Here is a 23006-nt window from a genome sequence, read left to right as displayed (position 1 = left end):
AATCTGGATGAGGTTCTTTGGAAGGTATTCCACTTGTCTCTGGAGGGCAAAGCGCGAGAATGGTACATGAGCTTGCCTAGTTATATGGCAGATGCCTACCATAACTGGAACAACCTCAGAAAAGCATTCTTGGAGAAGTATTTCCCTGCTTCCCGGACTTCTACATTGAGAAAAGAGATCTACTCTGCAAGCAAGATTATGATGAGTCACTTTATGACTACTGGAACCGTTTTCAGGACTTCTTTCTAGATGTCCACACCATCAGATTCCAGATGAGCAGTTAGTCCAATACTTTTATGATGGACTTAAGACCCAAGATAAGGGGATGTTGGATGCTGCTTCTGGGGGTTCTCTATTGATTTAACTGCTGAGGAGGCATGGGAACTTATCAAGAAAATGGCATTGAACCATCAACAGTATAGCATCAGGGAGTCTAAAAATATCAATGCAGTGCATGCTAATCCTTCTTCAGTCCACATTCCTCAATTGGACACATTCACTTCTCAAATTGCTGCTTTGACTACACAGTTGAATAAGCTTGCATCTCACACTCCCCCTGTTGACACTCGGACTCCTAATTCTATGGAGATGACTGCACCTAGTTGTGAGCATTGTAATTCTGTTATGCACATCTCTGCTGCTTGCCCTCATAGATATGAGGAAGTTTCTGCCATGTATCAAGGAAGGGCCAATCAATCTAAGCAATGGAACCCATACTCAAACACATATAATGAAGGATGGAAAGCTCATCCAAATTTCCGATGGGGAGGAGGTGACAATAGGCAGGTTCAAGAGGGGTTTCAAGGGAATATGGTTCCTCAAGGGCAATCTTACTATGGAGGGTTACAAGGAGAATCTTCTAGAGCCATGTCTACCCCACAGCAATCACAGTCTAAGGATGATGAGCGGTTCTCTCGAATACTCAAGGGCATTGAGGCAATGACTGAGCACATATCTAAGTCTGAAGCTAAATCTGAAGCTAGATTTGCAGCCCTAGAGAATAGGATGGAGCAATGGGAAACTAGAACCTCTAATTTGACTTCTTATGTCACTAAGTTGTCAAATGGTGTGAGTGAACAGCAAGCTAAGGCTAGTGGTTCAATGCCTTCCAACACGGTGATAAATCCTAAATCTTTGAATGCAATTACATTGAGAAGCGGTAAGGAAATTGGTGCTAAGACAGTGCAATTCAAAGATGATGAAGAGGGTGAAGAACCGGTTGATGAAGAGATAGAAGTTGAGTCTCCTCCTTCTAAAACCACTCAAGACATTCCCAAGGCCACTCAAGAGACCTCCATTCAATCCAAAGAGCCAATAGAGAAAGGATCATCTTCCAAAGGTGATGAGGTAAATATTTCTGACTTGCCTTTTCCTCATTCATATCTCATGAGTAAGAAAGTTGTTGAAAAGAAAGATAATGATGAGCTTTTTGAAATGTTTAGCAAACTTGAGGTTAATGTGCCATTACTTGATTTGATTAAGAAGATGCCTAAGTGTGCTAAGTTTCTGAAAGATCTATGTACAAACAAGAGGAAGTATAGGCATAGTGAGAGAATCCAACTGGGGTCTAGTGTTAGTGCTATCTTCAAGCCACAGCTGCCTATTAAGTGTAAAGACCCGGGTTCCTACACTATTCCCTGTACCATAGGCAAAACAAACATTTCACATGCCTTACTAGACTTAGGTGCAGCCATAAATGTTATGCCTACCTCTATCTATGAGAGTTTGGGTATTCATGCCTTGAAAGACACCAGTGTTGTGCTAGGTCTAGCTGATAGGACTGTGAGACATCCTAAGGGCTTTCTTGAGGACGTTCTTGTGCAAGTGAAGGGTCTTGTGTTCCCAGCTGACTTTTATGTGCTAGATATGACTGATGAGATTAAAGCCGATAGCACTTTGATTCTAGGAAGACCTTTTCTTAGAACAGCCCAAACCATAATTAATGTGAAAGACGGGGTCATTACCATGGGCTTTGGGGACCAACAGATTACCTTCAACATTTCTGATGCTATGAGTCAAGGTTATGCAGATTGCTCTTACTTGGGTGTTAATTTGATTGATTGTGCTGTTAATGATGTTGATGATTTGCATGAATCTGAGATGCATGAACATGACTGGTATGGTGAGATTGTTGAGCATGATGATGCATTTACTTGTTTATCTACCCCTCATTCTTCTTCTTTTTGCTCATGTTATGGTGACGTGGTGTGTGTTAACTGTTTAGAAGTTGATCACCTCCTTTCCATCTCTCATGATTTTGATGCATCATCTTGTCTTAACTGTGATTCTGCCTTGAACATTACACTTGATGATAGCCTTGAGAAAGGCGAGTTTGTTGATTCTGCAGGTACTGATGATAAAGGAGCTGTTACACAAGCTACACCGGTAGCTTCTCCTTTGAGTGGTGCTGGAACATTAGAAGAGGCTAGCAACAAGCTTGCTACTGACTTAGTCACTTCTAATCCCACTCTTTCTTGTGATTTACTTGATGTTTCTGTTGATAAAATTGATACCGATCCTTCTTTTTGTAGGTCATCCAAGAATGGCACTGAGTTGGGAAGTGGAGGACATACACATCATGATGAGCTTATATCTCCTTCCCAAGCCATATGGACATGCCACTTGCATTGAATGCACTTGACATAAAAGAATTAGTTCCTTCTGTTGTGCAACCTCCTGATTTAGAACTGAAACCCCTCCCCTCTAATTTGAAATATGTCTTTCTTGCTGCTGATTCTAAATTGCCTGTTATTATTTCCAGTTCTTTGAGTAGTTCTGAAGAAGAAAGATTGATTTCTGTATTGAAGAGTCATAAAGGGGCTATAGGATGGTCTTTAGGGGATATTCCGGGGATTAATCCCTCAGTTTGCACACACAGGATCCTTTTGAATGAAGGGTCCAAGCCAGTTAGGCAACCACAGAGGAGACTGAATCCTCTCATTCTGGATGTGGTTAAGAAGGAAGTCTCAAAGTTGTTGAGTGCTGGGATCATCTATCCCATATCAGACAGTGAGTGGGTAAGTCCGGTACAAGTAGTACCAAAGAAGAGCGGTATCACAGTAGTGAGAAATGAAAATGATGAACTGATTCCAACTAGGGTTCAAAATGCTTGGAGAGTGTGTATAGACTATAGGAAGTTGAATGATGCTACGAGAAAGGACCACTTTCCATTACCTTTTATAGATCAGATGTTGGAAAGAATTTCAGGAAAGTCTCACTATTGTTTTCTTGACGGTTTTTCTGGCTATTTTCAGGTACCTATCGCTCCTGAAGATCAGGACAAGACTACCTTCACATGCCCTTTTGGTACCTTTGCTTATCGAAGGATGCCATTTGGGTTGTGTAACGCTCCAGGCACCTTTCAAAGGTGCATGATGGCGATATTTAGTGATCTTCTAGAGCAAAACATGGAAGTTTTTATGGATGACTTCACTGTTTACGGTGAGAGTTTTGATGAGTGCTTGAATAGCCTAGAGCAGGCTCTTGAGAGGTGTATTGATAAGAAATTGGTTTTAAACTTTGAAAAGTGTCATTTCATGGTTGATAGAGGGATAGTCTTAGGTCACCTCATCTCCAAAAGGGGATTGAGGTTGATAGGGCCAAAATTGAAGTTATTTCATCCCTTCCTTATCCTACTTGTTTAAAGGATTTGAGGTCTTTCTTAGGGCATGCAGGTTTCTATCGGCGCTTTATTAAGGATTTTAGTAAAGTTGCTCTGCCTCTTTCTACCTTATTGAAAAAGGATACTGAATTTAAATTTGATGATAAGTGTAGACATGCTTTTGACACTTTGAAATCTATGCTTGTTTCACCTCCTATTCTCACTGCACCTAACTGGAATTTACATTTTGAGTTGTCTTGTGATGCTTCTAACTTTGCAGTAGGTGCCATGCTTGGACAGAAGGAGGAGAAACAGTCTAGAGTCATCGCATATGCCTCCAAGACGCTTGATTCCGCTCAAGTGAATTATACCACTACGGAGAAGGAACTGTTTGCTATTATTTTTGCTTTGGATAAGTTTAGACAGTATCTTATAAACTCTCGAGTGGTTGTCTTTACAGATCATGCAGCGGTTCGATACCTATTTAAGAAGCCTCAGTCTAAACCTAGACTGCTGAGATGGGCTTTGCTGCTACAGGAGTTTGATATCGAGATTAGAGATCGAGCTGGAGCGGAGAATCATGTAGCTGACCACCTTAGTCGGTTACCTGAAGGCACACAGGGAGTTGACTCTTCTGATCTTGTTATTGACTCATTTCCTGATTCTGCACTTTTTGCCTTGGCTGTTCATGAGCCTTGGTACTCTAATATAGTTAATTATCTTGTCACTGACCTTATACCTCCTTCTATGTCTAAATTTCAGATTGATAAGCTGAAGAGGGAGGCAAGATACTATATCTGGGATGCTCCAATCCTGTGGAAGCAATGCAGTGACCAGATCATCAGACGCTGTGTTCCAAATAATGAGATCCACTCTATCCTTACCTTTGCACATTCTTTATCTTGTGGGGGGCATTTTAGTGCTAATAGGACTGCTAGGAGGGTTTTAGAGTGTGGTTTTTATTGGCCTTCTCTATTTAAGGATGCTTATTCTTTCTGCAAGTCTTGTGATAAGTGTCAGAGGTTTGGGAGTTTGGGTAGGAAGCATGAGATGCCTCTAAGACCTATGCATTTTTGTGAAATCTTTGATGTGTGGGGCATGGATTTTATGGGTCCCTTCCCTTCGTCTTTTGGGTTTTCATACATATTACTTGCAGTAGATTATGTGTCTCGATGGGTAGAGGCAGTGCCAACTAGGAAAGATGATGCTTCTACTGTTGCCAAGTTTTTACGTTCTCATATCTTTTGCAGGTATGGCATTCCAAGAGCAATCATCAGTGACCAAGGAACACACTTCTGCAACAGGACCATCAAGTCTCTATTGGCTAAACATGGAGTCAATCACAAGCTGGCCACTCCTTATCACCCTCAGACGAATGGGTTAGCTGAAGTCTCTAACCGGGAAGTGAAACGAATACTTGAGAAGATCGTGAAACCATCCCGTAAGGACTGGAGTGAAAGGCTTGAGGAAGCTCTTTGGGCTTACAGGACTGCCTACAAGACCCCTATAGGCATGTCCCCCTTCCGGTTGCTCTATGGCAAGGCTTGCCATCTACCTATGGAGATCGAGCACAAATCTTATTGGGCAATCAAGGCATGTGATGCAGATCTCGAATCTTCACTTGTCAATCGGAAGATGCAACTCCAGGAACTTGAAGAAATGAGACTTGAATCCTACGACAATGCCAGAATCTACAAAGACAAGCTGAAAATGATTCATGACAAACAGATTCTGAGGAAGCAGTTTTATGAAGGTGACAAGGTTCTAAAGTTTAAAGCCCGGTTGAAGCTGATGCCCGGGAAGTTTGTCACCAAGTGGGAAGGTCCGTTTAGAGTTACTAAAGTATATCCCTTTGGCACGGTAGAGCTCGTAGATGAGGAGACCGGTATAACTTCACAAGTCAACGGCCATCTGCTGAAGCACTACCACGAGGATCAAAGACCCCCTGATCACCCGGTTGTTCCCTTCCACCCTACTCTTTTACTTTCTGTTGTATTGCTGGTGATATCTGTTTGCTGAGATAGTTAGGAGTAAGTGTGGGGGAGGGAACTTTTCCAGTAGTTGTAGTTGTAGCTGTTTATTTCTGTTTAGTAGTTGTTTGTTTTGTTTCCTCTTGATTTTGCCATCTCTTCTGATCACTTGATTTATACTTGTCTATTTTCATTTCACATTATCTTAACATTGAGGACAATGTATTGATCAAGTGTGGGGGAGGGATTGTTGTTGAGTTGTTGAGCTTTCTTTTGAAAAAAAAAATTTTGCCTTTGGATTTGCTCCTGTTTCCTAAGTATTGCTGCTATAATTGCTCTCTTCTCTGCCTTATTGGTTGATTTCTGAATTGCATCGCATGATTTGAGAGTGATTCTTGCTTGGGAATTTTGCTGCTAATTTCTGTGTCCTCCTATTTTCATTCGCCTCAGTGTTTGCACTGCTGTATGGGCGATTTGATGTTCTCTCTGTTGCTGACTTGACTTTTGTAATCCTTGGGCATCTCTTTTAAAAATCTTTTTGCACAATGCTTGCGAATATTGTACGGCTGAGTTTGATTGCATTTGATTTGAGTGATTTCTGTTCTTAGTTGATTAGCATAGTAGAATGCCTTTAGTGCAATGTTATTAACCTTGTTTCATAGCTTGATCATTAAGGAGGAAACATCTTGGAGAAAGCCTTGATGGAAGGATTTTTGAGCCATGTATTCTTTCTCATCTTGTGTGATTTTCACCTAGTTTTGGTTAACCTCTAGAACTTGTCTAGATTCTTTTTCAAAGCTGCATTAATACCTAAATTTGTGAAGATGATAGGGGCATTCATTTCTAAACCTTTACCCAAACACAAACCACTTCATGTAACCTTTGTTCACCCCTTTAAGCCTTCACTTTCATTCTATTCATTGCTTTTCAACAGGTGTTTTGCATGAGTTATCTTATTTTTCATTTTGAAAAGTACGTCACAATGTCTATATCTTTGCCTTCGTGGGTTTGGAAGCCAAAAAAAAAAAGAAAAAAAGAAAAAAAAAAAGGAAATAGAAAAAGGCAAGAAAGAGAAGAAAATGTTTAGAAAAAGCCAAAGAAAGAAAGTTATTAAAAAAAAAAGAGAAAATAAGTTGCAACAAAAGAATAAATTTGAAATAAGGCATTCCATGGTGGTTTGAAGAGCAAAGATTTTTGTCTCAAAAGGTTAAAATCTGCACATTGGTGTTGTTTCATGATTGTACTTTAGCTCACTTTGAGTTGATTATTTATTACTCATGCATTTCACTTGTTAGTCCATTTCATTCATTTGGCCATAGTTTCCAACATTACAACCCTTCAAGTCCCCTTGATCATGAGTCTAAGGTATGTTAGTGGTGGAGATATTAGAATTTCTACAAGCTTATGGTAGGTGCTAATCTAGGTGGATTGAGTGAAATTTTTCCCATTTGAGAGATGAGTGAAACACTTGTACCATATGTGAGCTCTATTATGTTTCTCTTCTTTTATCCTGCTATGTTTCTCGTGTTAATTTCTTTGCACTAAAATATTCTATGATTGCTGATTAATTAGGAATAAAGATTGTTTGAGTTAATTGCACATTCATGCTTAGTTAGTTTTATGTTTGCTTGCATTAAGTCTCTTTATTGAATTCTTCTTTAATGAAGTTTTGCCCAGGAGTGCAAAAGGCTAAGTGTGGGGGAGTTGACAAACTCAATTATTTTTATATATTTTGGTATCTTTTATATGAGTTTTGTCAGCTTAATTGGTCCCTTTTTGCCTTAATTGATTTATTTTGTTTTATTTTGAATTATTATTTTATAGGGGCAAAATTGTCATGTTTTGATTTAATTATGATTAATTGATTTTTAAGGACAATTAATGCTACCTTATCCTTGAATTTTGCTTCCAGGTTCTTGGAAGATTCAAAAATAAATAAATAAATAAATAAAAGAAAAAAAAATTAAATTAAAAGAAAAGAAAAATAAATAATAATAAGCTGGGGCAAAACGTTGCGTTTTGCCCCAACCTAATAATCATCATCAGCAAAACAGGGGACGCTGGGCAGAACGGAACACACACACGCAGACGGCGGCTGAGAGCGAACCGAAGCCGAACGGGAGAGAACGAAACCGAGGAGCTGAACGCCGGCGAATACGAAACAGAGCGAGGCCGAACGGAGGAGCAGAGGACGCAAGCGTCGCTGAAATAAAAACACGCACACGAGCTCGACGGCGACGAAGCAGGGAGCTGACGGCGTGAACAGTATTTTTCCATGGCTGACCGCAAAAAAGGATTGATTGTGGCATTTTTCATGGCTATGCGTGGCTAGAGCTCTGAGATCCTCTAATTCAACAATAATAGCAGGAGCTTGGATCATCAAAGGGGAGTTTAAGTTACTTTAATTTCCTACTCAATAATTGTTTAACAATCCTAGGTCTTAGGATAGTTTTTCTAATTGTTGGGATAATTGTATTGCTTAATCTGATTATATTTGGGGATTATTGTGACTGGATTATTGTTTAGCATTTGACATTGGGCTGTTTAGAGCTTTGATTTCAATTATGATGTTGTGGTTATGACATTTATGTTGATTTTGGAGTTAATATATTGTGATTTTCTAAGGTGGCTTAGAATTTTGGATCATATAGTCTCTTGCTAGCTTTAATTCTGTTATTTTGAATTTAAGAGTTCTAATTAAGCATTGGTTTTTAGCATCCTTAATCCCATTTTACTATTCTGGTTGCAGTTAGTAAGTTGGGATTTTAGGAAAATATTTTGTGGCAACTCGAGGTGGCTCGGTTGTTGGATCAAAAGCTTAATTATAATTCTTAATTCATTGTTTTTAACTCCCACATCTTTTAGAGTGATGATTGCCTGCGTTGTTGAATTGAAGGATTGATTTTTATAAGTGTTATTTGTGTGTCTCATTTTCATTTCTTTAATCTCCATTCATTTTAATCACTTTTATATAAAAACAAAAAAAAAGGTATTTTAATTTCAATTTGATTCGCAGTATTTAATTAACAGCTTTTCAAAATAAAAAATCTCTTTTTATAGTTTAGGTTACTTGCATTTATTTACTAGGGTTTAATTTCGTTTTCGGCTCCTCAAAGTGAAACGACCCGAGTTGTGCACTATATTGCATTAATTCGGTTAATTTTTGGAGTAACCCCAAAGCGACAATTAAGGGAAGTTCAACTTCAATCTTAAATTTTACTTCCTCCAATAATAACTAATAGGGTTAATATAATTTTTGTCCTTGGAATTTGAGACTACTTTGGTTTTGGTCTTTCGAATTTCAAGCCCATAGACTATCTTAAAATGTTAGTCCTTGGAGGTGTAACAATGTTAAAATATACTGAAATGTCATAAATTATATTAAAGTGGTAATATGAATCACAAGATGACACCTAGTTGGATCTTGTATAAATAATAATGAGGAAAAAAACAAAGAATAGGTTCTCAAAATGTAGTTGTTTAGCTTCCTTTGTTTTTCTTCTCATTGTTTGTTGGAGAAGCTATTCACTGCGATGTATTTTGAAATCTCATTCCCCCTCCACATAATATGTTAGCCGTACACAAAATCCAGCTAAGCCCCATCTTGTGAATCCATGTCACTACTTTAACACCATTTATAATATTTCAGCAAATATTGATACTGTAATGCCTCCAAAAACTAATGTTTTAAGATGGACTAAATTCTTCAATCCCACCTAATGGGATTATTTAACCTCATGTAACAAGAAATTACTCATACTAAATACTCTTTGATAGTTTTTCTCAATCCCAATCCTAATTTTTATTCCTTATTTTCAAAGCTTTGTACCAAACGGACCTAAGCTTAATATTGATGGTTCATTTATTCCTTCCACAGGAAAGTGCGGATTTGGCTTTATTATTAGGGACGAGAATGGTGATGCGGTTGGCATCTTTTGCCAACAAGGGTTGGCGTCTTTAGCTTTTGAATGCGAGGAGAAAGCTCTTCTTGGTGCTGTTGGCAAGTGGAAATTAAGATCGTGGCTTAGGAAAAGTTTTTGTTGAATCCGATTGTCTGGGTCTTGTTCAGGTTGCAAGGGATGTTGCCTCTTGCCCGGACTGGAAGCTAGGCGGGGTTCTAGTGTCAGATATTAGGAATCTGTTTCTTTCTAATACAGATTTTCATGGAGAGCTAGTTGTAAAGACTATTCCCTCCGGTCCTATTTATTTATAAGCTTCAACTGAGGAAGGAGTGTGGTCTATTTTATAAGCTTCAATTTAGTATTTGTTGTAATATTTAATGCACATTTTACAATTTTACCCTTAATAATTCATTCTCTCTCTTTTGTCATAATCTCTTTTATCGCATTTTCTTTCCTTTTTTTTTCTCATTTATTACAAGGGCATATTTGAAAACAAAAATATATTTCTAACTTTTTTTAACTAGTTTTAACTGTTTGTTCGTTATCTATAAATTAGTTATTTGAAACTTCTAATAAGAAACAGAGGGAGTACTTGGTTAAGGGGTTGAGGCCTTTTGGTTGGGTTTGATGCCCCCAGCCCCTCTTTGCTGGAAATAATGTATTCTCTTTCACGGAGAGCAATATAAATGGTCCGCCATCTTTCAATTTTATAGTCAACCAAAAGCATTATCTTTCAATTTCTATAAGTACGTACAGTCGATGAGTCTCTCTTTAGTTTAATAATTTAATTTGATTTCTTCTTAAAGCCGAATACTCCTTCGATTTATCTGAGCAATAAATTAGAAGAATCTGTAAAGCATATTAATTGAAGAATAAACATAATAGAATGGGAAAAACATCTTCGTTAACTGTTGAGCAACAATTCACAATGGACTAATCCCAAGATTTGGGGAGGAAGAGACCTTATCCTCTATTTAAAGAGAAACCCAAGTTACCCTATCTCATTATTGCTGGGATGCACATCCCATCACACTGATCACACAAACTAAAGACCTTTTATATATATAGAGCCTACTTTAACAAACTGATGACACTTTACATCTCCAACAGAATCCTTTATTATCGAATATATTAGCCATTATTACAAATTTCCTCGAATATTTAATGCTGTCCTTACAACAATGTGATTTTTCTTATTTCTAACAAAAACAAATTAACTATGGGTCTAATTACATATTTGTCATTAAAAAAATTTCAAAATCTATAAAATTCAGATGGGTGATTGGGATTTGCGCAATCCTTATTAATTGGTTAGGAAACACAAAGTAGAATTTGGAAATCATGGTAAAAAAAAAAAAAAGCCAGGTACCCCTAATGGTTTAGGAAACAGCCCTTCACTTAAAAAAAAAAAAAACCATCTTAACCCGCAATGCCACTAGAGCTTAAGCATTGGTGGCCGGCCACCAATGCTTTTTTTTTTTTTGGATAACAAGGGAAAGAGAAAAACAAGCTACTAGTCTCCGGTGTCTGCATCCATGGCTTCTCCTAGCGTGTGTGCGTTATGGATCGTCAGGTCCAAGGCGTTGCTCAGCGCACGTTTGGCTAATCCGTCGGCAATCAAGTTGTCCATTTGATCGGTGACCTGGAAGCTTACTCGCCAATCTCGTTGGGTCATGAGTTTGAGCTGTTGGATGAGCATCCGTTCATCGTGAGTGTCAGGGGTTTGGGCCTAAAAAGAGCTTTGGAGAACAACGTGAAGTACGTCAACATTCGCTCTGACTCGGGTGAAGTGGTGGACTTAGTTAGCAATCAAACCCCTCACACTCACGACGAATGGATGCTCATCCAACTGCTCAAACTCATGACCCAACGAGATTGGCGAGTAAGCTTCCAGGTCACCGATCGAATGGACAACTTGATTGCCGACGGATTAGCCAAACGTGCGCTGAGCAACGCCTTGGGCCTGACGATCTATAACGCACACGCACTAAGGGAAGTCATGGATGCAGATATTGGAGACTAGTAGCTTGTTTTTCTCTTTCCCTTGTTATAAAAAAAAACAAAAGCATTGGTGGCCGGCTGCCATAATTTAGAATATTTACAATACGTACAAAAAAAGCTTGTAGATATGTGTGTATTTTTCCAAAATTATATTGCCTACTCATATATTTGGAAGTAATATAAATCAATATCGAAAAGGTAAATTTTTGACGGTGATCCCTTGTTTAAATGGAAAGAAAAGTATGTGAAAAAAATAAAAGGGAGAAGGTGAAAGGTAATTTCTTTATAATTTTAATATAAAAATAATAAAAGAAAAAATTGAAAACAAAAATAGTTTAGGGTGTTGATTATCAGTTGTCACTGAAAAAATAATTTTAAAGGTAAAATAGTGCCAAAATTTGCTTTAAAATATTGAATGCTATTAAAAAAAATATTTTAAAGTGCTAAATCAATGTAAATGTAATTATATTTTGACCTTTGGTGACTCTTTTTTAATTATGGGTAATAATTTGAGACCTCCAGTCCTACTTTGATCAATCTTTGCCAAAGATTCTCTAACTGATGGTCGGTGGTGGCTGCCGCCAACCACTGGACGTCTGAGTATTTTTATGCGGGGGGCAATAAGGTCACTTCACCAAATTCAGAAATTTCATTGCTGCCGAATTGATTTGTTAGGGATTTTATATTTTTGGGAGGCTAATTTTTGTCTTGACCAATAGTTTAGGAGCATTTATTTGTCCTTTTAACCTTATTTTTTTATGTTTGGCATTTGGTCTTTAATTAAAAAAAAAAAAATTAAAGTATAATTGCCCGCGGGTTTCCACCTCTGTTTCCTCTTTTCTTGTGTCCATCCCTTGCCCCTTTTTAAAGTCACAATTTGACAACTTCCGGCTTTAATGAGAGACTATCTGACTATAACAGTAAATAATTTGCCGATGAGGATGATAATGCTAATAATAAAACATAAATAGACATAGATGTCAAATATAGAATTTACAAGAATATATTATTTATAATTGACTAATAGTATAATTTTCTGGAATTTTACCTATCTTTTTTTAAACTTTTCATATATTTTATTACAATGTGTGAGTTTTTTTAATTTCGGCAAACAATGTACAAAAGATAGGAGCTTCAGTTATAAAAAAATAAATAAAAATAAAAATATATATGAGGTATAGCATAGGCATTAGGACTCTAACAAAAAAATCTAATTAGAAATTAGGTGAAACTCTAAGGACTTAATTTAAAAAATTATAGGGACCTAAAAGAAGCAGGTAAAACTATCAAAACCCGATAAAATATTACATACACTTGATTAAAAATCTAGTAAAATCATAAAAATTTATAGGTTAGTTAATTTTTTCCTACAAATTTTCATGAAAGAATTATCTCCATTGAGATCGAATTACATAGGGAAAGAAATAATACAAAAGCTCTTTAAATTTTGTGGAAATGGGTTCTCTTTGACTTTCATCAAGATATGGGGCAATGGGTGGTTACTTGCAATATGGTCGGCCTTTTTTTCACTACAGATTTCTGGTGGCTCTTTACATTTTGTTATATATTTGATTTATTATTTATTAGTAGGCCCATGCAAATGCAGCGTTCACCAGTTTAAACAGCCATGAGGGTTAATACCAGTGGTTTTGCGCTTTTTTCTTTTGTTGGTAGAACATTACACTGATAATCAAAAGCCCATATTTGATTTATTATTTAAGGGAGTTGAAAACCAAAATGAGGTTAAATTTTAGGAATAATCAAAATCTCTTGCTTCAGTTTTTTATTATTTAATGCGAATCTCCATGATCCCAAGATAGATTAAGATGCTTCAAATAAGATAATTTATATGTCTCGTAACCTTAATCTGGTTAGAAGAGGCAAAACTTATTCTTGTGATCTTTTATGCACGCCAAAGGTACATTCAGTCGACAATGCTTTGCGAGACATGAAAGATCAAGAATAAGTTTTGCCTCTTCTAACAAGATTAAGGTTACAAAACAGATGAATTGTTTTATTTGAAGCATCCTTAATCTATCCCTTGATCCTGGAGATTCGCACTAAATAATAAAAGAGAAACATTCACGCGTGATTCTCGTAACCTTGCCAGTGATTCTTTACACATATGCATGTTTTGGGGACTGTGAAAGTATACCTCAGCTTCTCACTATTAAATCTAATTGATTAATTTGAAGAGATTAAGAAAGTTAGTTAAATTAGTTATTTATGGTAAATAGATATTATCTTTTCTAAAATACCCTTACTAATCATGTGTATAAAGTATCATTGATAATAACTTCTTATTATATGCAACTACTATAGAGATTACTTGAGGGCAAAATAGATAAATATTAGAGAAAAAGTAGACTAACATCTTATATTTAAGATCAAATTGAATGTCAAACTAGCTTTTATGTTAATGACCGGAGATAGTTTTTTTTTTGGGGTTTTGCTCTAGTTTTTTTTTTTTTGGGTTTTTGCTCATGCACCCACCATAGTTATTATTTTCTGTTATAAATTAGGAAAATCAATAATATTTGTAAGAGACATTTTCGCGAAGGCGATATTAAATATTCATGAAAGATATGTAATATAATATTACTTATATTTGATAACAAATGATTCTTCTACTTTGTTAATTATATCTTACTAACACTCTAACAGTATAATTTTTTTGAATTTTTATTTAATTGTTAAATTTATTTTTTTACATATTTTAATAACTCCTAACTGAAAAAAATTATATTATTCTGAAATTTTATGCGTCTTTTTTAAAATTGTCATATATTTTATTATAAAAATATTTTAGATTCGAAGGGAGCTAGCTGAAAATTTGAATTCCAATATTTAACCACTTTGACTGTGTCATTTACCAAACCTCAAGTCCTTTTATGCTGGAAGAAACACTCTGGAATTTACCAGCTTGGAGAGTCTATGTGCGTTTAATTGTAATAAGTTGGAATTATTTGCATCTGATTTTCAAAGCCATCAAGGAGCAGGAGGATGTGAGGATGAAGCTAATATTGCAATTAGCAGACAATCACTTTTTATGGCTGAAAAGGTAATGTGATCTTCATTTCCATCATTCCTTTACTTTCTTTTCTTTTTCCCTTGTATTGTGAAGAGGAAGTATCAATCTACTCAATCCTTATTGTTATTCTTTGTTGTCTGTTTTCACTAATAGGTTATTTCGAACTTGGAATCTTTAACCCTAAAAGACAAGATGATGTTATCACATGGACATTTTCCTGATAACCTGCTTCAGAAACTGAAATTTCTGAAGTTGTGCTTCGGTGATTCCTATGAAGGAGGAGCTACTTTGCCTTTTAAATTCTTTGAGAAGGTACCTAATTTAGAAGCTCTTATGATAAGGAATTTCAATGCACTACATGTGATGTTCCCCTCTCAATGCCCTAAAGATATTGATCATATCATCAATATACTTGCACAAGTGAGACGATTAGTTCTAGAATCGCTGCCTTTGCTCTCATCCATTGGGTTCGATAACTCGTGGGTGGAACCAGTTCGTAAGAATCTCAGAGTCCTGAAAATAAGTGATTGTCCTCATTTGAATATTCTGGTGTCTTCTTCTACAGTATCATTTTGCAATTTGAAAAAATTGAAAATAAGGCGATGCCATGGGTTAGTTTCTCTATTCTCATCTCCAGTGGCCAAGAGTTTGGTGCAACTTCATAAAATGGAGGTAATTGAATGTAGATCAATAACACACATAGTTTGCCATGAGAAAGAGGAATCAGCTTCCGATGAGATAATATTTGAAAGGCTGGAGTTTATAACTTTGAGTCATTTGCCAAGCTTAATGAGTTTTTACTCGGGGAATGCCACTTTAGAATTTTCAGCTTTGTTAACACCAACTATAGAAAATTGCCCAAAGATGAAATGTTTCTCTCAAGGAGTCATAAGAGCGCCCAACTTTGTAGCAATATATACTTCAACTAACGACTATGTTTGGCTCAACTGCAATGATCTCAACACCACAGTGCAGAAATTGTTCAATGAGAAGGTACCTATCCGTTCCCCATACTTGTTTTAGCTGTGGGTAGAATTTTTAGTGGTTTTTGTGCATCAACATATCATTCTATATCCCTTTTGTCTCAATGGAAAATACACACACGCACGCACATGACCGAAATTATATTTTAATTTCTAGTTTTTAATTGATTGTTAATACTTTTTAATTAACTTATTATAATGAAATATACATATTATGCGTTTTTTCTGTCATTTTAATTAGCCAAAAGTTTTTCATTATAATCATTTTCTATCATGTCAATTCTTGTTTAACCACACATACACTTCAATACCTTAATCTCAACTACCCTAATTTTTGGCTCCTGTCACTTGCCCAACATTCTTTACAACATATAGCATCAAAGCCAAACATTCATTGTCATGTGGCATTATCGGTCTCATAACAGTTTGGTAAAACTTTTCTCTAAAATTTCAATCACAAGTAAGTTTTATTCCTACCTCCATCTCAACTACTCAACTTGTATCTTTTGCCTAACATGCTGATCAGTTTCTCGTTGCTTACACTTCGACACGTGGCATGGTCTACGTTCTAGCTTGCATGTTGTTAATAGTAAGAGATAATATTACGTGTTGTTTAACTGCATGAGTCATCGCGGGGTATGGTAATCAATTTAAAGAATATTTGTCTGAAAAATGGGCCAAACTGTAGGGAAATTCCAAATGGATCTGCAATCTTAAAATATTAGAATTTCTTTAAAATATTAAAATGGTTTCTTATGGGTCAAAAATAATAAATGCCGTCAATTTCAAAAATTAACTTTACATTTACAATAAATCATAGTGCATTTGGAATTTATCTTCCATTTGCTTATAATGAAACTCAAAAAAGCAATACATAATCATCTAATATATCAACTTTTTTTTTTGGAGCAGCTTGTGCTACTTACAGGTGTGCAATATTTAAAGCTTGGAGATTGCCCTGAGCTTGGAGACATATGGCATGGTGCAATGAAAGTCCCAAATGGAGGCTTCAATAAGTTGAAGACTTTGATAGTGGATGGTTGCCAATTTTTATCAAATTATGTGATCCCTTTTCATTTGGTTGGCTTCCTGAGTAAATTGGAACATTTACGAGTACGAAATTGTGATTCTGTTAAAGCAATATTTGAAGTGGGATCCTTGTCTTCCCCGTTCTATATTCCCTTGAAATCATTGAGCTTGCAACAACTTCCTGCTTTGGAGAACATTTGGAACGAGGACCCTCAAGAATTTCTCAACTTCCAATCTCTGCAACATGTGGATGTTGATAGATGCAAAAGCCTCAAGAGCTTATTTACAGCATCGATGTCCCAACGCAAACTTGAAAGCCTTGAATTTCTAGAAGTGCGATCTTGTGAGGGATTGGTAGAAATTATTGCAAACGATGAAACAATCCTAAGGGGGACGGCTTCAAACTCAATTATGTTTCCCAATTTAACCACATTGCATCTACAGAATTTGGCACAGCTCAAGTGCATCTTTCCCAAACTAGGTGATCTGGAATGGCCAAAGTTAAAGGTATTTCATGTATGTCATTGCGACCGATTGAGAATCTTTCCAAAACAGGGTCATGATCGTGTTCCATTTGATGTGGAAGCTATTGTCTCATTCGAAAAGGTATTTTCCCCTTCCATATGTTAATTCTTCAATTTTATATGGCAACATAGTTGTCATTTTAGTCTTTTATTTCATATTTTGGCATGTCCTAAACAAAAGCTGAGCTTTTTTCTCCCTCTTCACTCCAAACTGTATATTGTTCATGTGCTTGATTAATTTAAGAAATCATCTGAAATAGATCCTCTTATTGTTCTTTCCTTGTCTCTTGATAATTTGGTTTTTACCAGGGTGTTCCCAACCTAGAGCAATTGTCATTGAACAAGGCAGACTTCTTGAATATTGATTGGCGAGGAAGGTGTGAGGCAAACTTCATTCAGAGGGTGAAATTTCTCATATTGCAATGCTTCCATGAGGATTCAGACAGATTTCCATATGAGCTCTTTCAAAAGGGATCACTTCCCAATTTAGAAAAGCTTCGAGTGGGTTGTAGTAAGTTCAAAGAAATTTTCAGCTCTCAAAAACCAAATGCTGATGTTGACAATGACATGTTGTTTGCACATCTCAAAGGATTGGAACTATTTTCTCTGCCACGTCTCGAATCCATTGGTTTAGAGCAATCGTTGGTTGCCCCAATTCTTGATAACCTTGAATTCTTGGGAGTGCAATATTGTCATCGTTTGTGGAACTTGGTACCATCTTATGTATCTTTCTCAAAATTAAGGGAATTGCATGTATATGACTGTGATCGATTGGCTTATTTGTTCCCCTTGTCAACTACTGCAAGGAGATTAGTTTTACTTGAGAAGCTGTCCATAGTAAGGTGTGCATCCATAGAAGAAATAGTTTCTGAAGACGAAGATCGATTTGATGAAGATGATATAACATTCGACAAGCTCAAAACATTGTCTCTTGTGTCTCTCCAAAGCCTCAGATGCTTTTGCTCTGGGGATTCTACGTTGAACTTCCCTTGTTTGGAACTTGTTACTGTCCATGAATGTCCCCAAATGAGAGTTTTCTCTTATGGAGCCATAAATGCAGCTGAGAATCTGAAAATTTCGACTGCCCCCACCAAATGCACAAATTTTCCTCTACAACATTGCGGCTCGGATCTAAATGCCTCCATGAAATTGCTTTTCACCTCACAGGTAAGTGTTATACCATTTCTTTCTTCCTTTACGTTGCCGTATGATATTTGTTTCTAGATTTCTATTATACGCTTTTTTTTTTTGTTGCGAAAATACAAACTAATGTGTGTATGTTGACATTTTGGAAAAATAATTTTGTTACGGAAATGAAGTTCAAAGATATTTTTTCGTGATATTTCTTCTATGGTACATACTTATTTTCAGAAGATTATAATTAATTGCTTCTATAATATATCCATTTATTTTTCTCCACACTACACATCTTTACTATTAATAAAATTTTGAACTGTTGTAATTTAATATTTTCCAAAATTATTGTTAGAGTACAAGAATTATGAAAACAAACAAATAAATAAATCCAAACTAATAATATCTGACCTAAATGTTTGATTATGAAATTTACATATAATTTTTTAAATTAATGATAATTTGCCAAAGCTAATAGGTTGTAATTACTTTGTAAATTTGTTTATTTTTGTTCAAATGCATTTAATTGAGTGTATTTAACTTTTCATATGGAGGAAAGTCAACAAAAGTTTGGGGGCGGGGGGGAGTCGAAGGTGAGAAGAATCAGTTAATTAAAGTAATATTAATTATTTATGATTTGCACATGTAAATATGATGAAACTGAAGGAATGTAATAAACCGAATTATACACATCAAAAAAAATAAAATAAAACCGAATTATTTGCCCTGAGCGAGCAGCTTGCACAATATACACGTGGTGCGCAATATCTATGGCTTGAATATCACCCTGAGCTCGAAGAGATGTGGCATGGTGTAATGACTGTCCCTGATGGAGGCTTCAGAAAGTTGAAGACTTTGATAGTGGATGATTGCCCGTTTTTATCACATTATGTGATCCCTTGTCATTTGCTCGGTCTCCTGAATAACTTGGAAGATTTAGAAGTACGAAATTGTGATTTCATAAAGGCAATATTTGAGGTGGGATCCTTGTCCACCACTCTCTCTTTTTCACTGAAAAGTATGATATTGGAAGAGTTATCCAATCTGGAGCAAGTTTGGAGTGAGGACCCTCAAGAAATTCTCAACTTCCAATCTCTGCAACATGTCTATGTTCAAGAATGCAGAAGCCTTAAGCGCTTGTTTCCAGCATCAATGTCCCAAGGCAAACTTGGAAGCCTTGAAATACTAGAAGTTGGATGTTGTGAGGGATTATTTGAGATTGTTGCAAGCGAAGAGATTGCCTCAACAGAAGAAGCTACCAGAAATTTAGTCATCTTCCCTAGCTTGATTGAGTTGAAACTACGGGTATTGCCAGAGCTAAAGTGTATCTATTCAGGACTGAACAATGTAGAGTGGCCGAAGCTTAAGAAATTGGATGTATATCACTGTGATCAATTGACAATCTTTCCATCAAAGGGTCGTGGTCATGTTCCAATAGACGTGGAAGTCATTGTCTCATTTGAAAAGGTATCTTATATGTTTTGACTGATTCTAATAAATTAAAGTTAAGCTCTTTTTTAAGTACATGAAAGTAGAGATATTGTTCACGTGTTTGATTAATATAAGAAAATGTCTGTAATAGATCCTCTTATTAATTTTTCCTAGTTTAATAATGATTTGGTTCTTACCAGGATTTTCCCAACCTTGAAAAATTGTCACTAAGCAAGGCAGAAATCATGAATATCAGTTGGCAAGGAAAGTGTGAGGCAAACTTTATTCATCAAAGGGTGAAATTTCTTGTGTTGCAATGCTTTCATGAAGATTCAGTTGAATTTCCAGTATGTGAGCTTTTCCAAAAGACATCACTTCCCAATTTAGAAAAGCTCCAAGTGGCTTGTAGCACGTTCAAAGAAATTTTCAGCTCCCAAAGACCTGATTTGGATCCTGATAATGACATATTGTTCCCACACCTCAAAGGATTGGAACTAACTCGTCTTCGGTATCTAGAATCCATTGGGTTAAAGCAGTTATGGGTAGCCCCAATCCTTGAAAACCTAGAAACCTTGGAGGTGGAGGATTGTCCATGTTTGAGGAACTTGGTACCCTCCGTTGTGTCATTCTCAAAATTAAGGGAATTGCATGTGGATTACTGTGATGGATTGGTATCCTTGTTCACATTATCAACTGCAAGGAGTTTAGTTTTACTTGAGGAGCTATTCATTGAAAGCTGTGCATCCGTACAAGAAATAGTGTCTAAAGAAGGAGATGGATCTGATGAAGATGATATAACATTCAGTAAGCTCAAAACATTGACTCTTGTGTCTCTCCCAAGGCTTGGTTGCTTTTACTCTGGGGATTATACTTTGAACTTCCCATGTTTGGAACATTTTACTTTTGAAGAATGCCCTAAAATGAGAATTTTCTCTAAGCGTCTGCAAGTTTCAACTAGGGTTATCTTATCTACATGCTTCAATTTTCAGCCCAATGATGAATTCACCTCGGATCTAAATGCCTCCATAAAGTCGTTTTTTGCCTCACAGGTAAGTGTTATCCCATTTCTTTCTTCCTTTACGCTGTTATGCACTATAGTCTTATGATATTTGTTTCTAAATTTCTATTATACGCATGCATTTTTCCCCCCCAAAAAAAAAAACTTATGTATGTATGCTCACATTTTGGGAAAAATAATTTTGGTACGAAAATGATATAATTACAAGCTTCTATTTCAAAGTTAAAAAATGTTTTATCATGACATTTTTTGGGCACATACTTATCTCCTGAAGATAATACTTAATTGCTTCTATAACATATCCATTTATTTTTCTCTCCACCGCACATCTTTACCATTAGATCAATTTTGAAATGTCATACGTTAATATTTTTCAAAATTATTGTTAAACTATAAAATTATGAAAGAAATAAATAAATCCAAACTATTAAAATTTGATCTAAATGGTTTGAAATGCAATGAAAAATAAAACATTATTATGTAAAATATTAATTCAAGACCATTTAAGAATTGATTAATGATCGAGATGGGTAATGGAGAGGCAAAGGCGGAGATTAAGAAATTATTTATTTTGAACTAGTTTATTTGTATGTGGTAGTTCCTCTATTGATAGGAGGATATCTTCTAAAATTAATAATATAAAAATTTTAAAATGTAGAAATTTTTTAAGGAAAAGACGGAATAGGAAAAAAGTGGTGAATTAATATCTCTGTTTGTGTGTATTGTTTCCTTTTAGGTATTCATTAATTTTCATAACATAGTGGTTTTTAAGAACAAATGTGATTTAAATTTAGAATTTCAATAATTCTTCTTATATATTTCACATTATATTAAATTACAGTTCATAGCAAATAAAGAGCTTGTTTGAGGGCAATGGATACAAAAAAAAAAAAACACACACACACACACGCACACCCTTAATCCTCTAGAGTTTGGTCCTATAATAGGACTTAATTAGAGAGTTGATGTAGGTCTTATATGTAAGACCTATTTCACATGTTTATCAATTTTTTTAAAATTAACCCTATTTTTTTAACAATAATCAAGTAGAAGAAGGAATGAAGAAAATAAGAAAGCTGCTTAGGGTGTTTTAGATAAAATATATTATGTTAACTAATTTAACTAATATCTTTAATCCACTCAAGGTACTTAATCAGATCTTACATTAAATATTGGAGTAGCTTGGGAGGGTTTGAACTTGACCTTTTGCTTACGTCTTTGCCATCTGAGTTAACCTCAAGTGGGTAGCACGGTCCTAATATTGATTATGAACAGAACATATAATTTTTTGAATTAATGAAAATTTACCAAAGTTAAAAGGTTGTAGTCATTTTGTAAATTTGTTGATTTTTGTTCAAACGCATTTAATTGAGTGTATTTAATGTTTCATTTGGAGGAAAGTTTAATTATTTAAGTTAGAAATGAAATTGGCAAAACTGTAATATTCATTTGTTTTGCAAGTGTAACTTTCATTTAAATATCAACAAAAGTTTGGGAGGGGAGAAGTCGAAGGTGACAAAAGTAAGGAAGAAATATTACTTATTTTCAATTTGCACGTATAAATATAATGAAACTCAAGAAAGTAACAAAACTGAATTATTTGGCCTCTAAGCAGCTTGCACAATATATACGTGGTGTGCAACATTTAGGGCTTGAATATCACCTTGAGCTTGAAGATATATGGCATGGTGTAATGCAAGTTCCTAATGGAGGCTTCAGTAAGTTGAAGACTTTGACAGTGGCTGGATGCAAATTTTTATCGCATTATGTGATCCCTTGTCATTTGCTTGGTTTCCTGAGTAACTTGGAAGATTTACGAGTACAAGATTGTGATTCCATAAAGGCAATATTTGGTTTGGGCCCCTTGTCCACGCCTTTGTCTTTTCAGCTGAAAAGAATGACATTGGAAGAATTACCCAATCTGGAGCAAGTTTGGAATGAGGACCCTCAAGAAATCCTCAGCTTTCAAGCTCTGCAACATGTCCATGTTCATGGATGCAAAAAACTCAAGAGCCTGTTTCCAGCATCAATGACCCAATGCAAACTTGAAAGCCTCAAAGGACTGCAGAGCTTTACCGTATATTAGCAAAGTTTTGGAACTTATTTCAAGATCCTCATTTGAATCCCATTTGTATTTTTTTTTTTTAAGATGACATGCATGTTAAATTTTACTCCTTCCACTAATAAATAATAAATATAAAAGCTAATTAAGGGATTTATTTTGATATGTATAATATCCCAATCTTCTTTTTTTTTCCTCTTATATTTGCAATTTTTTAAAAATTTTATCTATTGATTATCCATACTTTTTTTTTTGCCAACAGGACTTATTTTTTAGGAAAAATTCAAAAAAAGGTGTAAAATCTTCAAATCCAAAATTAA

At 35.6% G+C, this 23006-nt stretch overlaps 1 protein-coding gene across 1 annotated transcript; it reads left to right on the top strand.

The window, feature by feature from the left end:
- The first annotated feature begins 11008 nt into the window (after positions 1–11008).
- LOC114738941 (uncharacterized) lies at positions 11009–22710 on the top strand. The gene is made up of 9 exons (XM_028927005.1): positions 11009–11094; positions 11193–11495; positions 14460–14535; positions 14659–14817; positions 16401–17123; positions 17351–18208; positions 18914–19642; positions 19807–20655; positions 22240–22710. Exons 1-9 carry the CDS (start codon positions 11009–11011, stop codon positions 22708–22710), a joined length of 4254 nt encoding a protein of 1417 aa, XP_028782838.1.
- The last annotated feature ends 296 nt before the right edge of the window (positions 22711–23006 follow it).

This window comes from Neltuma alba, unplaced genomic scaffold, assembly GCF_004799145.2.
Source record: "Neltuma alba isolate B1F8T4 unplaced genomic scaffold, ASM479914v2 tig00013725_pilon, whole genome shotgun sequence".
NCBI lineage: Eukaryota > Viridiplantae > Streptophyta > Magnoliopsida > Fabales > Fabaceae > Neltuma > Neltuma alba.
The sequence above is the reverse complement of the archived record's forward strand: the minus strand, read 5'-3'. Positions and strand labels throughout refer to the sequence as shown.